Below are 14,523 nucleotides of genomic sequence, written 5' to 3' on the forward strand. Positions count from 1 at the left end.
CCCCTTCACCATCTACTCAGCCAATAAAACTAAAATTGATCTTGTCCAGCACACCAAACTCCTTGGAGTCACAATTGACAGAAACCTAAAATATGACAAACACCTCACTTTAACTGTCAAAAAGGCCCGCATTAAGCTAGGTTCACTTTACAGAGTCAAGCCATACCTAACCGAGGCCGCTAGACATTCCATAGCTAGGAGTCATCTACTCTCTGCCCTTCTGTATTCCTCACCAATATTCACTAATCTCAGAAAATTAGATTGAATCAAACTGGAGTCCTACTATAACAAAATTGCAAGATTCGCTACTAATCTCCCTTACAGATCACATCACCTGCACAACACTTCATAAACTAAATTTGGATTGAACTTCCCAATCTCCTATCCCTTAACCAACTTTCATTCATTCCATCTTCCACCATCCAGACAACTGTCCATCACTCAAGAGCTTAGTGCAGGTACTATTCAAATGGCAGGCCACTAAGATCATCCAATAAACTACTACTCAAAGTAACTAAATGTAATAATTATTACAATAACTCTCTTTTCTCTCAACAGATATCTCTAAGTCCTGGAATTCCATGCCTCAGACAATACTAAATTCTAGCAACACATCCATATTAAAACTGCTGCTTAAGCAACACCTATCCAAAAACTGGCTTTGCTGTTGCACTCATCCAGGCTGATCATTCTGTCCTTCCTTGTTCTTTCAACCAAAATCTCTTTTCCCTTACTAAATTCTAGCATCCAAATTAGCCTTCACTCATGGAATTCCAGTTTCTCTTTACCTATCTCATGCTCACTACTGCTCCTGTCTTTATCTATCTATCTCAAGCTTCCTGCAGTTTCATCATGTTCCCTCTTTCTTGTACTTCACCTCAGTATTGCCTTAGCTATCACTGGAACAAGTAACACTAGCACAGAAACAGTCAGCCATATTCTTGTTCATATACCATACATGTGTCTCATAAATATTTACCAACAGTACCATAATACTAATCTTCTGATCAGTCATTTCTCTATGATGGCACAAGCTATTTCATGCTAGTTTATTTGTTAGCTGTCTTTTTTCCTTTATTCTCTTAATTTTTATTGTTTATGTATAAACTATTTACTGCCTATGTTTACCAAAGTTATATATTCTTGATTGTTATCGATTTCTTGTATTGTTTGTCATGTGTGTTTGTAATGGAGCTTTCTTCCCTGGGCCTTCTCTGAAGTCGGACATCCCCAGTAAACACATATAAAATAAATAAATACTTGTTTATACTGTTTAGGAGTGAGGGGTGTAAGTTTTGTGTTTTAAGATTTAAAAGTAGATTTGTATCTTTTAGACAAATTTTGGTAGCAATGAATGAATTTGGGTAACGTTCTGAAGTGTTGGTAGGAATGAGGATGTACATATAAGGTTGAGTCATTAACATATTGAACTGTGCTAGTGAGGTGGGTGGCAGTATGTAGTTTGTGTATAAAAAATGTTGAGTAAGAGGAGGCCTAATATTGATCCTTGTGAGATGTCGACAGTGGCTGGTAGAATGGAGGAGATATTTTGTATCCGTTTGACTGCTTGCTGTCAATCAGATAACTATGGAACTTTGAGAGGGATGACTGAGTGAGGCCAAGGGAAGAATGTTCAGTAAGAAGATTTTGATGGGATACAGTGTCAAATGCTTTTGATAAATCTAAGAATTGTGAAGATGCCAGTGTTGGTTTGTGATATTAGTCGAGGACAGCAGTGGTAGTACTATGGTGAAGCCTAAAACCTTATTGTGTTTTGGGGTGTAGGTTGAGAGTGGATGCATTTTTCCAGTGTTTTTGATAGGGTGATAGGCTGGCAATAAGTTTATAGTTGGAAAAAGTCTGTTGATGTGCCACCTTTGTGGAGTGGTATTATGTATATATTTTTTTCCAGATGGATATGGATCAGTTTCAGTGTGGATCCAGGGAAAGCCATTATGTCAGCTGTTATTTTTTTAGGTATTCTTTTGGAAACTGGTTGGCAGCTAAAGTGGTTTATTTTAGTTTCAGTAGAAGTTTTCTTATCGAACAGGTGGAGACTGGGAGGAAGGAAAATAAATGTTACTAGTTAGGACAGGATGGGGGGAGGTGAATTATTGTTCTTAATCAGAGATATTACAGTCTGTATAATGTAGGAGTTGAATTGAGATGGTAATGGGTCAGTGAAGTTAAAAGTAGAAAGGGGAGGGTGTGGTGGTTTGGCCAAGATGTATTAGTTTGTTTAATGATAATCAAAGAAAATCTTGATTTTTTTTTTGGTATTTATATTGGAGAGTGGTATAATAGGCTTAATTAACAATTTTAATGCAATCCTTAGCAAAATTTCTAAGATGCCTAAATTTATGCAATGTATTTTGTGTTCTGCTTTTATACCAGTCTTTCTAAGCTTTGTTTCTTTGAAGCATGTTGCTTTTAGTTTATTTAGTTAGCTAGGGTGCAGGGTTTGATTTGACTTTTTTTGTTCATACAGGGCTTAGGCTGGTAAGAATATTTATAAAAGCTTCAAGTGCAAGGTGACAGCATCAAGTGGCGGGAATTTTAGTATGTTCTAGTTGTGTCAGGTTACTGTATTGATAAAGAAGTATTTGTTAGATATTGTATTACATATTATAAATTATGTTTTTGGATTAAAGGTATTGTAGTTTCTGACTGCATAGGTGGGAAGGTGGTTGATTACTGTGTCTGACAGAAATCCAAATGTTTGACTAGTGTTTGGTTTGTGGGAAACGATCATATCTAAAGTTGATTGTCTGTGGACTTCATTGATTCTAGCGATGAATGTAATTAGCTGTGTAAAGCTCTTTGTTAATGGATTTGGAGGGAGTGTCATTGATCAGCTACTAGTTTGTGTTGAGGTCACCTAGTATAATAGTTTCTTGCTGAATATAGTGGATGATATCTTCTTCTTTTTCTTTCGGCTGTTCCCATTAGGGGTCACCACAGCAGATCATCTGTTTCCATTTCTTCCAGCCGTCTGCATTTTGTTCTGTCACACCAACCACCTGCAACGCAAATCTCTTCTCTCTGGCTTTGTCTCCAAACCGTCCAACCTGGGCTGACCCTCTAATATACATATTCCTAATCCTGTCTACTCTCGTCACACCCAGTGCAAATCTTAACATCTTTAACTCTGCCACATTCAGCTCTGACTCCTGCCTTTTTGTCAGTGCCATTGTCTCCAACCCATATAACATAGCTGGTCTCACTACCCTCTTGTAGACCTTCCCTTTCACTCTTACTGGTACTTGTCTGTCACAAATCACTCCTGACACTTTTCTCCACCCACTCCACCCTGCCTGTACTCTCTTCTTCACCTCTCTTCCACACTCGGGATTACTCTGAACTGTTGATCCCAAATATTTAAACTCATCCACCTTCGCCAACTCTACTCCCTACATCCTCACCTTTCCTCTATCCTCCCTCTCATTCACACACATGTATTCTGTCTTAGTCCTGCTGACCATCATTCCTGTCCTCTCTAGAGCATATCTCCGCCTCTCCAGGGTCTCCTCATCCTGTTTCCTACTCTCACTGCATATCACAATGTCATCTGCAAATGTCATAGTCCACTGGGATTCCTGTCTGATCTCGTCTGTCAACCTGTCCATCACCACTGCAAATAAGAAAGTGCTCAGAGCTGATCTTGATGTAGTCCCATCTCCACCTTAAACGCATCTGTCACTCCCACCGCAGATCTCACCACTGTCACACTACCCTTGCACATGTCCTGTACCACTCATACATACTTCTCTGCCACTCCCAACTTCCTCATACAATATCACAACTCCTCTGCTTTCTCTAAGTCCACAAAGACACAATGCAACTCCTTCTGACCCTCTCTGTACTTCTCCATCAACACTGTCAGAGCAAACATCGCATCTGTAGTGCTCTTTCCTGGGATGAAATCATACTACTGATCATTAATCACCTCCCTTCTTAACCTAGCTTCCACTACTCTTTCCCATAATTTCATGCTGGGACTGATCAATTTTATCCCTCTGTAGTTACTACAGCTCTGCACATCATCCTTATTCTTAAAAATCGGTACCGAAACACTTATTCTACACTCCTCAGGCATCCTCTCACTTTCCAAAATTTCATTAAACAATCTGGTTAACCATTTCACCATTCCACTGCCATTTCTCCTAATCACCTCCAAGCTTCCACAGGTATGTCATCTGGACCAGCAGCCTTTCCATTCTTCATCCTCTTCATAGCTATCCTTACTTCCTCCTTGCTAATCCATTGCACTTCCTGACTCACTGTCCCACATCATCCAGCCTTCTCTCTCATTCTCTTCATTCATCAGCCCCTCAAAGTACTCTTTCCATCTGTTCAATGCACTCTCCTCGCCTGTGAGTATGTTCCCCTCATTATCCTTTATCACCCTTACCTGCTGCACATCTCTCCTAGCTCGGTCCCTTTGTCTAGCCAATCAGTACAGGTCCTTTTCTCCCTCCTTAGTGTTCATACTTTCGTACAACTCTCCATACACCTTATCCTTAGCCTTTCCCACCACTCTCTTTGCCATGCACCTCATCTCCTTATACTCCTGTCTACTTTCTTCATCTCTCTGACAATCCAACTTCTTCTTCGCCAGCCTCTTTCTCTGTATACTCTACTGTACTTCCTCATTCCACCACCAGGTCTCCTTGTCCTCCTTCCTCTGTCCAGATGTCACACCAAGCACCTTTCTAGCTGTCTCCCTTACTAGCTCTGCTGTAGTTACCCACCTATTCCGTAACTCTTCACTGCCACCCAGTGCCTGTCTTAACTCTTCCTTGAACTCCACCTCACAATCACCGTTTTTCAGTTTCCACCATTTGATCCTTGGTGCTGCCCTCACACGCCTCCTCCTCTTCTTGATCACCAACGTCATTCTACAGTCCACCATTCTATGCTGCCTAACTACACTTTCCCCCGCCACCACTTTACAGTCTCTAATCTCCTTCAAACTGGCTCTTCTGCATAGGATATAATCCACCTGTGGGCATCTCCCTCCACTCTTGTATGTCACCCTATGCTCCTCCCTCTTGTTAAAATACGTATTCACCACATCCATGTCTATCCTTTTTGCAAAATCCACTACCATCTGACCTTCTGCATTCCTTTCCTTAACACCATACCTACCCATCACTTCCTCATCCCCTCTATTTCCTTCACCAACATGCCCATTGAAATCTGCTCCGATCACCACTCTCTCACCCTTGAGTACAGTCATCACCACTTCATCCAACTCACTTCAAAATTTTTCTTTCTCATCCATCGCACACCCAACTTGTGGAGCATATGCAGTAACAACATTCATCATTACACCATCAGTTTCCAGCTTCATAAACATCACTCTGTCTTGACACTCTTTTCACCTCCAAAACACTCTTGGCATATGGTTCCTTCAGGATAACCCCTACCTTATTTCTCCTCCCATCCATACCATGATAGAACAATTTGAACCCTCCTCCAGTACACCTGGCCTTACTTCCCTTCCACCTGGTCTCTTGCACGCACAATATATCAACCTTCCTTCTGTCCATCATATCAGCTAGCTCTCTCCCTATACCAGTCATACTGCCAACATTCAAAGTTCCTACCCTCACTACCCCACTCCTAACCTTTCTCCTCTCTTCCTGCCTTCGGGCATGCCTTCCCCCTCTTCTTCTCCTTCTCCTCCTTTGGCCAACAGTAGCCCAATTTCCATCAGCACCCTGTTGGCTAACAGTACTGGTGGCGGTCGTTGTTAACCCAGGCCTTGACCAATCCGGTATATAAATCTGTATTGTTTTCCTCATATCTCATTTGTCAAATTTTTTACACTGGATGCCCCTCCTGATGCAACCCTCCCCATTTATCCAGTCTTGGGAACGACACGAAGAAATGCACTGGCTTGTGCATCCCCAGTGACTGGGTTATAGTGGATAATGTCTTACGCTGTTAAAATGTTGCTTAGTGGAAAACATACGTGTGTATGTATGTGTGTATATGTGTATCTCTCTCTCTCTCTATATATATATATATATATATATATATATATATACACACACACACACACACACACACACACACACACACACGTGTGTGCGCGTGTGTGTGTGCGTGTGTGCGTGTGTGTGTATGTGTGTGTGTGTGTGTGTGTGTGTGTGTATATATGTGTGTATATATATATGTGTATATATATATATATATGTATGTATATATATGTGTATATATATATATATATATATATATATATATATATATATGTGTGTATAGCTGGGATACATAGAGACTTTCTATTGATTTGGAGCTGTGATTTGAAGAGTTCTGAGCTGTTAAATGTTGTGATCTGTTGGGGGAGCGGGTTTATTTCTAATCAAGTTTTGTAGATAATGGCAACACCACCAGTATGTTTTTTCCTGTCAAAAGCCTGAAAATATTAGATGTACATGAATATTTATTTATTTATATTTGTTGACCAGGAGTGTCCGACTGGACGTAGGTCCATTTTCAGCGGAGGCCCGGGGAGAAAAGCTCCACAGTTAAAATAAACAGACAGTAGTTACATTGGATTACATAGCGATTAACAATTTACATAGCAATTACTTACAACATATTTACAGATGAAGAACATAGTACATCAGTAGACAACTAGAATCTTTATCTGTGAAGTACATAACAGACATTAACAAATGTTACAATAAGAAGTTCCTGCTGTATAATAAGTACTAGGCTTATGAGCATCTGAGCTTGCTATAGTCAAGGTAGTTAGTGGAGTGGAAAGAAAGGTAGTGGTTGGATGAGGTGGGTGATATTAGAGTGGGAGTTGCAAGGCCATAGCCAGCATGTTTTTAGGTGCGCTTTTAGTAAAGTTTTGAAGTGGGTGCATGATGGTATGGAGGCAATTGTGGGTGGGAGGGAGTTCCATAATTTGGCTATGGTGCAAGAGAATAGTGCTTCACCAGCAGAGTTATTGGCTTTAGTGATCTGCAAGTGATTTTTGTTGCTGGATCTTAGTGGTCTAGTGGTGTGATAGGGTTGGAGTAGATTCTGGAGGGATGGGACATTTAGTGGATGGTTTACTAGTTTGTGGGCGAGTGAGAGTTGATACCATTGAAGGAGGTGAGGGAGTTCAAGCCAGCCCAGTTCAGCAAGTGAGAGACAGTGGTGACTATGGTAGGATGCCCCTATGACGAATTTGGCGATTTTGTTGTAGCAGGTCTCTAGCTTGTTTAGATCGCATTGCCTTAGGTTGGTATATATTGGAGAGGCATAAAGTAGGGATCTTGGATTTTGTTACGTATACTTCTAACATTCATGTATAGCTAGATTTCCTGTAGAGATATTAGTTGTTATGAACATTTTATGAAAATTTGTATGAACCATGAATGTGCTGGATTTTGTTACTTATACCACACATACACATACACACACACACACACACATATATATATATATATATATATATATATATATATATATATATATATATATATATAAAACAGATATAATTTAAAGATATTAAAGATATTTTCAACATTTTATGACAATTTGTATAAAGCAGAGTAATGTGGAAAGCAAACAAAAGGCACAAATGGTAATATTTATGATTATGCCAAGGTTAGACGCCAATGAGGTTTAACAATTAATTACTGAGATAAAATGAAATAAGATTCAATGGCAGTGTATAATCAATCATCATGGATATCTCCAGGAACAGATGGTATTTCTGTAGAAGTTTAGAAGTTTCGAGGGAAGAAGGTGGTAAATATCTGGAAGGTTTTGTGAAACAATATTTTAAACAGGGCTTATTACCAGCATCTTGGAAGAAAGTTGTAGTGGCTCTATTATCTAAAGAGGGCGAAGACCCTTCAAAACCAGCTTCATACAGACTAAATTCGATTTTAAACCATGATTATGAAGTGTGTGTCAGTACTAGCTAAGAGAGGGCCAAAGATGTTGATATGAACAGTGTGGCTTTTATGGAGGGGAGGCAAAAATATGACCAGAACTAACAGAACATTGATGTTCCAGAGGGAAGCAGAGTGTTAGGAAAACCCTGCTATTGATGTGTCTTGATGCAAAGAAGGCATTTTATAATGTCACCTGGGATTTGTGAGTAGGGCAGTGGTAGCATTTGTGTTCACTGGTAGAATAATAGGGTAATTGGGAAGATATAATATAGTAAGAATTCAGGTGGAAATTTTCCCCTCCAAAAGGTTATGTTTGAACAGATGAACCAGGCAGGAGTGTCCTATTTCCCCTTTGTTATTTGCTTTATAGTTAGATACATTGGCAATGAAAATAAGGACTGTCAAATACAAGGATACAACTGGTATGGCACTCAAGAAAAGTTAATTTTATTTGCAGATGCTGTTTTGTACCTGATAAATCCAGAAAATGACATTTCAGTGGTGTGGAACATTCTTTTTTTCAGTATATTAAATAAATGAAGATAAAAAGAGTTGATAACACTGATCTGCATACCTACACATGAATTGGTTCTCTAATATCCATATTTATGGGGACCTGATACGATGAAGTATTTAGGTATGTGGATTAAAAAAAGGATAGTGCAAAGACTGGGAAGCTGGGAGCTCTTGATTATGTATAGTAAGATAAAAGTAGTGAAATTGTTTCTAGTCTGAACAGGTCAGACATTGTAATCAGTCAGAGGAGAAGTTGTGGACCATAAGTAATAGACTTGAAAGAATTTATTTGAGATTAAGTAGGATAAGGTGATTCTCCCTCTTAGAACAAGGTAGTGTAGGATTACCTGATTTGAAAGGATACTTTACAGTTGCACATTTAAGGCTCATTTACATAGTGCAAGCAGAAGGTTATAAATCAAAGTGGAAAGGGATGATGAAACGGGGGAAGGGAGGAGTTCAAGAAGGAGACTGTAGGATTTTGAATGCAAGTCTTAAAGGGTAATAAAACACCATCATACAGAATATTGTATTCACAAAGTAACAAAGTATTCTTTGAGCTAATCCAACATGGGAATGGAAAAAGGAGATTTTACCAATAAAATGACTGTGAGTAGGAGTATAGAAAATAAGCAAGAGGAGGCTGAAATTTTCTCGAGAAAATTAGCAAAGGAACAAAGGTATTGGGACCAAATAAGCAAAGAGGGAAAGGTAATAGACTGGGCTGAGCCTAAGCAGATGTTTGGACTGCAGGTTAGATAGTCTTCTCTACCAGGTATTGATGACAAAGGGTACGCAAAAGGAAAGGAGTACAGAGTATCAAGTGAAACACCATCTCTGGTAGAGTTTTTGAGTTGAGAACTGAAGTCGCTGTTTAAAAAGGGATAACTAATAGGACATATAAAATATTGCATGATAACTATAAAATTGATCAGAGGAGGTTTGAAGAGATTGTGAAGAGAGAATGGAAAGCAATATTTGGGAGGACTTCTGAACAGCAGCAAAGCATTTAGCAAAGAACAGAAGGTTTAGGATTTTTGCTTGGAAGTGTTTGAATAGGTTTTTTTATACCCCAAGGAGACTTCAGAGAATTTTTACTTAAGTAGATTGCAAATGCTGGAGGTGCAGTAGGACAGAGAGAGGTAATTGTGAATGCTTTTTATGAACTTAATGAGTTGGCACATTGTATAAATTCACTACAGAGTACTTTGTCAGAAATGTTGAGGGAGCAATTGAGTATAATTAAGGAAATGATTCATTTGAGCTGGGCTGTTGGATCTGAATTGGCCGGAGTGAGTAAGGCTTTACTGTGTTTCTTGCTATTGGTTGTCAAAATAGCAATTACAAGACAATGTAAATCAAAATCTAAACCAACTGTAATTGAAGTACTGAATGTTGTAAAGAAGATAAAATAACTGGAGATGGCCTCTATAAAATGGAGTGAGCAAACTACATAGAAATAAATGGAATTTCTGGGAACAATACATGCATAATGTTCAGGAGGTGAATGAGGTTTAAAGGAAGACAGGAATTGAGCAGTTTAAGTAATTTTGGAGTGAATACTTGTTTTAAAGAAAACATCTCTGAATAATGCACAGTGTATGTGTACCTGTTTCAGTGTGTATGACATAAGAATTTAATAAAGGTGTTTAAAAAATTGCGACTGGCATACTCTTTTATCAGAATATATTTGTTACCTGTCTCAGCCTTTCTTCCCTTAGATCCACCACTGTCTTCATATTTTAAGGTCCAGCAATTCCCAGAATGCTCATTATATATTAAGACAACCCAGCTAATCCATTCCTGCTGTATGAGGTTCTGAATTATATGCTTGGAAAATTTACTTTTGCCACCCTTTGAGCTAACTACTGCATAGTCTTTAAAAGTTTGTGCATGGAAAACCGTTCCTCCTGTTGCTCTAACCTATGTTAAAATGTTTTCTGAGTTATAAACCTTGATGTCTGTTCCTCTCCTTCTCTGTTTCTTCATGGACAAGGTTTCTCTTGAAATAATCCATCCTTTATGCCTAAGGTGGTCTCCTAAATGTCTCTGGACCAGTCTGTTCACCTTTCTTCATTTTTCTGTATCCCCAAAGTAAAGATGAAATGATGTTCCACTTTCCTGATGTTCACAGACAACTAATATTTTATTTTGGTAAGACAAAAGGAATTAGAAAATCAGATTATCTCATTTGATGGTAAAAATGAACATCTTGCAGTATCCAAAGAAACCATTACCAGCTAGATCTCTCTTCTTCTTCTGTTCCTTTCATTGCAAGTTTATCTTAGGCAGCATCAAAGCTTACACCACAACAGCTGCAGCTTACTAGGACACTTTTTTAAAATGACTAGACTCTAAATCCAACCTAGAAGCAGCTGCTTGGTCTCCAATTGACATTTTAACAACATAATACAGGACTAGTGCTTTTTTAGAGCAAGAGCTGGATTTGCCAGTGCCAGTCTTCAATGGTTAATAGTCTGTAGTTAATTTTTTGTCTTCCCTTCCCACTCTACATAAAAATTTTGGGAATCATCCATTTTGTCGACATTACTGCAACTATGATCTAAGGATGAACATAGTGCAGTTGTGTAAGAACTTAGCATAACAGTAGATGTTCCGATGTTTCACTGTTGCAGTATATGCACTGTACTTCCAGACCCCTTTTTTTATCCTTTTTATTTTAGCCAAGGTAGACCCCTTATTTGCCTACCTTCTCCTCTATACCTTGTATTGCCTTAGTCTGTCTTTGTTACAGCTTCCTGGGGCAAGAAGATCTGAGGATTTGGGCATCTGTATGTCCCTTATGTACCAGTTGTAAGCCCTCATGCCTAGGTCTGAGGTCAGACATACAGCATGTCAGAAAAGAGAGCCTAAGCTTTGGCATACTGGTCAGACATACAGTCTCCTTAGCAGGATACATCCAATTTATCAGCATGACAGCAGCTGTGATCTATTTGAACATCTGTTATAGGCTCATAGGTGAATACTTGGCTATAGCCGTGAAGGACCATTTTAAGCATAACCAATAATCTGAGGTAAGAATCAAATGCTGTACATTGTGTCTGAGGTGAAGACCTTAACCGTCATACCAAGCCTACCCCACCCAAAATAAAGCAACCTCCTACTCTTTTCAATAGGTGCTGTGGGATCTTTTACATCCACCTGAGCTACCAACAACTTAAGCAGATGGACCATCCTTTGTGCTGCATTGTAATGTCTGCTGTTGATCTGTCTAGTGTGAGGACAGGACCCATAGGCTTCTGCACCAAAGGTGCGTGTGCTACCTGTTGCACCACTGACACTGCTTATGTTAAGTTCTTACACAACTGTACTTTGCATATCAGCATCTGTCAAAGGATAAGGTACTGCTTTGGTTTCTACTGAAATGTTATGATTTACTGCAACACTGACCCTCTTAAAAGAAGATAAAACACTTGTATGTCAGTATGGCTACCACAACAGTAGGCCTTTTGGGGTAATATCACCATAACAGTAAAGCACTGTGCCACTGTCCCCCATTTTACCTGTAAGGATTTTGTAGTGACAAAAGAGTGAAAAGTTAGGAAGCACTGTTTCATAGCAAATGTTAGGATATTTTATTTGTATCCACCTTCTTATACTGTGCTGGCTAATTGGCATTACTGATTTTTTTATTGTGTTCCAACGTTTCTCATTTGTTACTTTTACACCAAAGTTTTGTTAATGCCTATAAATTCTCTTAGCAGTTGGATTTAATTGCCATCATTATTATTATGGACATTTTTGTCTAAATCATTTTTTTACAATCAAAATGTATCTTTTATAGTTGCAAAAAAATGTTTTTTTTTTTTTTTTTTTTTTTTACCATGATTGTTCCTGTTACAGGATAGAGTTAATATCTGTCTCCCGTTTTAGAGTGAGATATTGTATTTTATGTTTTGCATTCTGTTTTCAACAAGATATAAGTGCTGATCTCCCAGCTTGTGATAATTTCCAACTTGATGTGTGAATGAGGTTTTTCTGCATCACAAGTGTGGGAATATGTCTGTTCTCTTTTCTGTAAGATACTTTTATTTTCATATATAGCTAAAGAAGTTTGGCTACTTTCAGATGTAGCTAAAGAAGTTTGGCTGTGGATGAAGAAGTATGGGAGGATAAAAATAAACAAAGAAAATAAAAAAAAAATATTTAAAGTTTTACATTAAAACTGGTCTTTGTTATAATGTAACATTTTATTTTTTATAGTTTTTGAAAGCAAATAATTTTTATATAGGTTTGTGTTTTTAAACACACTTTCATATATTCACAGTTTCTGTAAATCTGTGCATATGCATAGCTATTTGCCTTTCGTAAGCACTCATCTCTTCCAGAAATTCCAGTTCAGACATCCAAAGAGAATGTGGAATAATGCATAATATATAAGGGAGCATTTCACCAGCCTCTATCCATGTCTAACCAGAGTGAGACCTGTATGTGTGTGTTTTCTTTTCCATGGTATGGGTCACTGTTTTCGCAGTGTTTTGCTGGAAGAAGACACACATGTGGTGAGTAACCCCACGTTAATGTTTACTGTTATATTGACACCAAAAGTCCTGCCTCCCTCCCCCTCTTCTCACTTTCTTACATATCGTGCTCTTTACCACTGTTTAGTCTAAGCACTGATCTTTTTACTCCTTACATTTGGTAGTACTCTACAAGGAATATGTTTACTCCCTGTGTGAAATCACTGCATGTATTAGATAAGTTACTACTGCTCTATGGTCTAAATAATGCCACTGTCTTATATAGGCTAGAAACCTATATGGTTTAACTTTTTTTCTGTCTGTGTTAAAATACTGTAGTTACTTAAAGGAGAACCGCATGCACAGACTAAAAAAACATGTTTATTTCATCATATTTAGATGTTTCCAATATTTTAACACCACTGTGGGACTCTTTACAAGGTTTTGAATACGGTTATATTACTGTTATGTATGGTTATTTGTAAATTTCTTTTTGGAGATTTTCTCCTCGGTCCTCCACTGATAAAGGGTCCTTGGCGCAGACAGACCTTCCCAGTAAGCAAATATAAAAATAAATTAAATAAATAAAATATTGTGTTCTTCATGAAGATTTCTTGAACATATAAATTAGTAGGCAAGCATTCACTGGAACCATAGAATGCCTAGCTCTTAAACACCATTAAGAAATACACAGTAATTAAGTTAGGGAACTGAGAGCAAACCACTGTACTGGGCTATTTTACTGGCTAGATTTGGCAAGTGTCTCTTCTCTTTGTGAATACTGAATAAAAGAGTTAATGTAGAAGTCTTGCAGAACAAGCTGTTTTCAACGTTTGAGCATTTGTGATATCTTTAATTAAATACCCAGTGCATCATTTTTTTTATAAATTACTTGTAACTTGAAACATTTGCACAAGTATATTATGAAACAGCTGATTAAATTGCAAAATCATATTTCTTTCTATAGAGTATTAGTAGTGCCATAGTGGATAATGGTGGAAGACGATGATGACAGTTTTATTATTGTCTTTTTAAAGCTGTATTCAGTGTGTCTGATGTATTGCTGCTGAATGTGTTTTCTGTGCTAATAAATAATAATATGATGTGCTAATAAGTAATAATAAGAAAACTGTCATATTAAGTTTTTCATTTTAATGATATCCATGCATTTTCACTTGTTTTCTCAACCTTTATCTTCATTTAGTATACAAGTCACCTGAATATGAATCTCTTGGGTTTGACTTGACTGTTGAGCGACTGGTATCTATTGGGTATCCACAAGAACTTCTCAACTTTGTTTATGACCCTACGTTCCCTACCAGGTTAGAGGTTTTAAACTTTTTATGTCTACTGCAGCGTGTTCAAAATGAATACATTATCATCTGTAGCTACTACTCATGGTTGATGCATATTGTTTTTATTTTAGTGAGTACAGTGCTGTAAATCAGTTGGGTAGCACTACCGTTATGATTATATGATATGATAATATTGGTCTATCTGCCCCTAAGACTTGGGCAACTTGGCACCTAAGACTTTCCCAGATCACTTGATTCTATTCCCACAGTTTTGTGCATGGAAGAAACCCTAGCCAGATCATTTTTGCAAAGTATAAGTATAGCCCC

The 14,523-nt window shown here is 38.1% G+C and overlaps 1 protein-coding gene across 2 annotated transcripts in view; it reads left to right on the forward strand.

Moving 5' to 3' along the window:
- Positions 1 to 14,523, forward strand: part of NT5C2 (5'-nucleotidase, cytosolic II) — a 2,665,542-nt gene that overhangs the window by 625,001 nt on the left and 2,026,018 nt on the right. For both annotated transcript variants that reach the window (XM_044056570.1, XM_044056571.1), the window contains exon 4: positions 14,106 to 14,223. In XM_044056570.1, coding sequence (XP_043912505.1) covers positions 14,106 to 14,223 — 118 coding nt within the window. The remainder of the gene's footprint in view (positions 1 to 14,105; positions 14,224 to 14,523) is intronic.

Source organism: Protopterus annectens, chromosome 14.part0 (assembly GCF_019279795.1).
Source record: "Protopterus annectens isolate FY-2018-M chromosome 14.part0, PAN1.0, whole genome shotgun sequence".
NCBI lineage: Eukaryota > Metazoa > Chordata > Ceratodontiformes > Protopteridae > Protopterus > Protopterus annectens.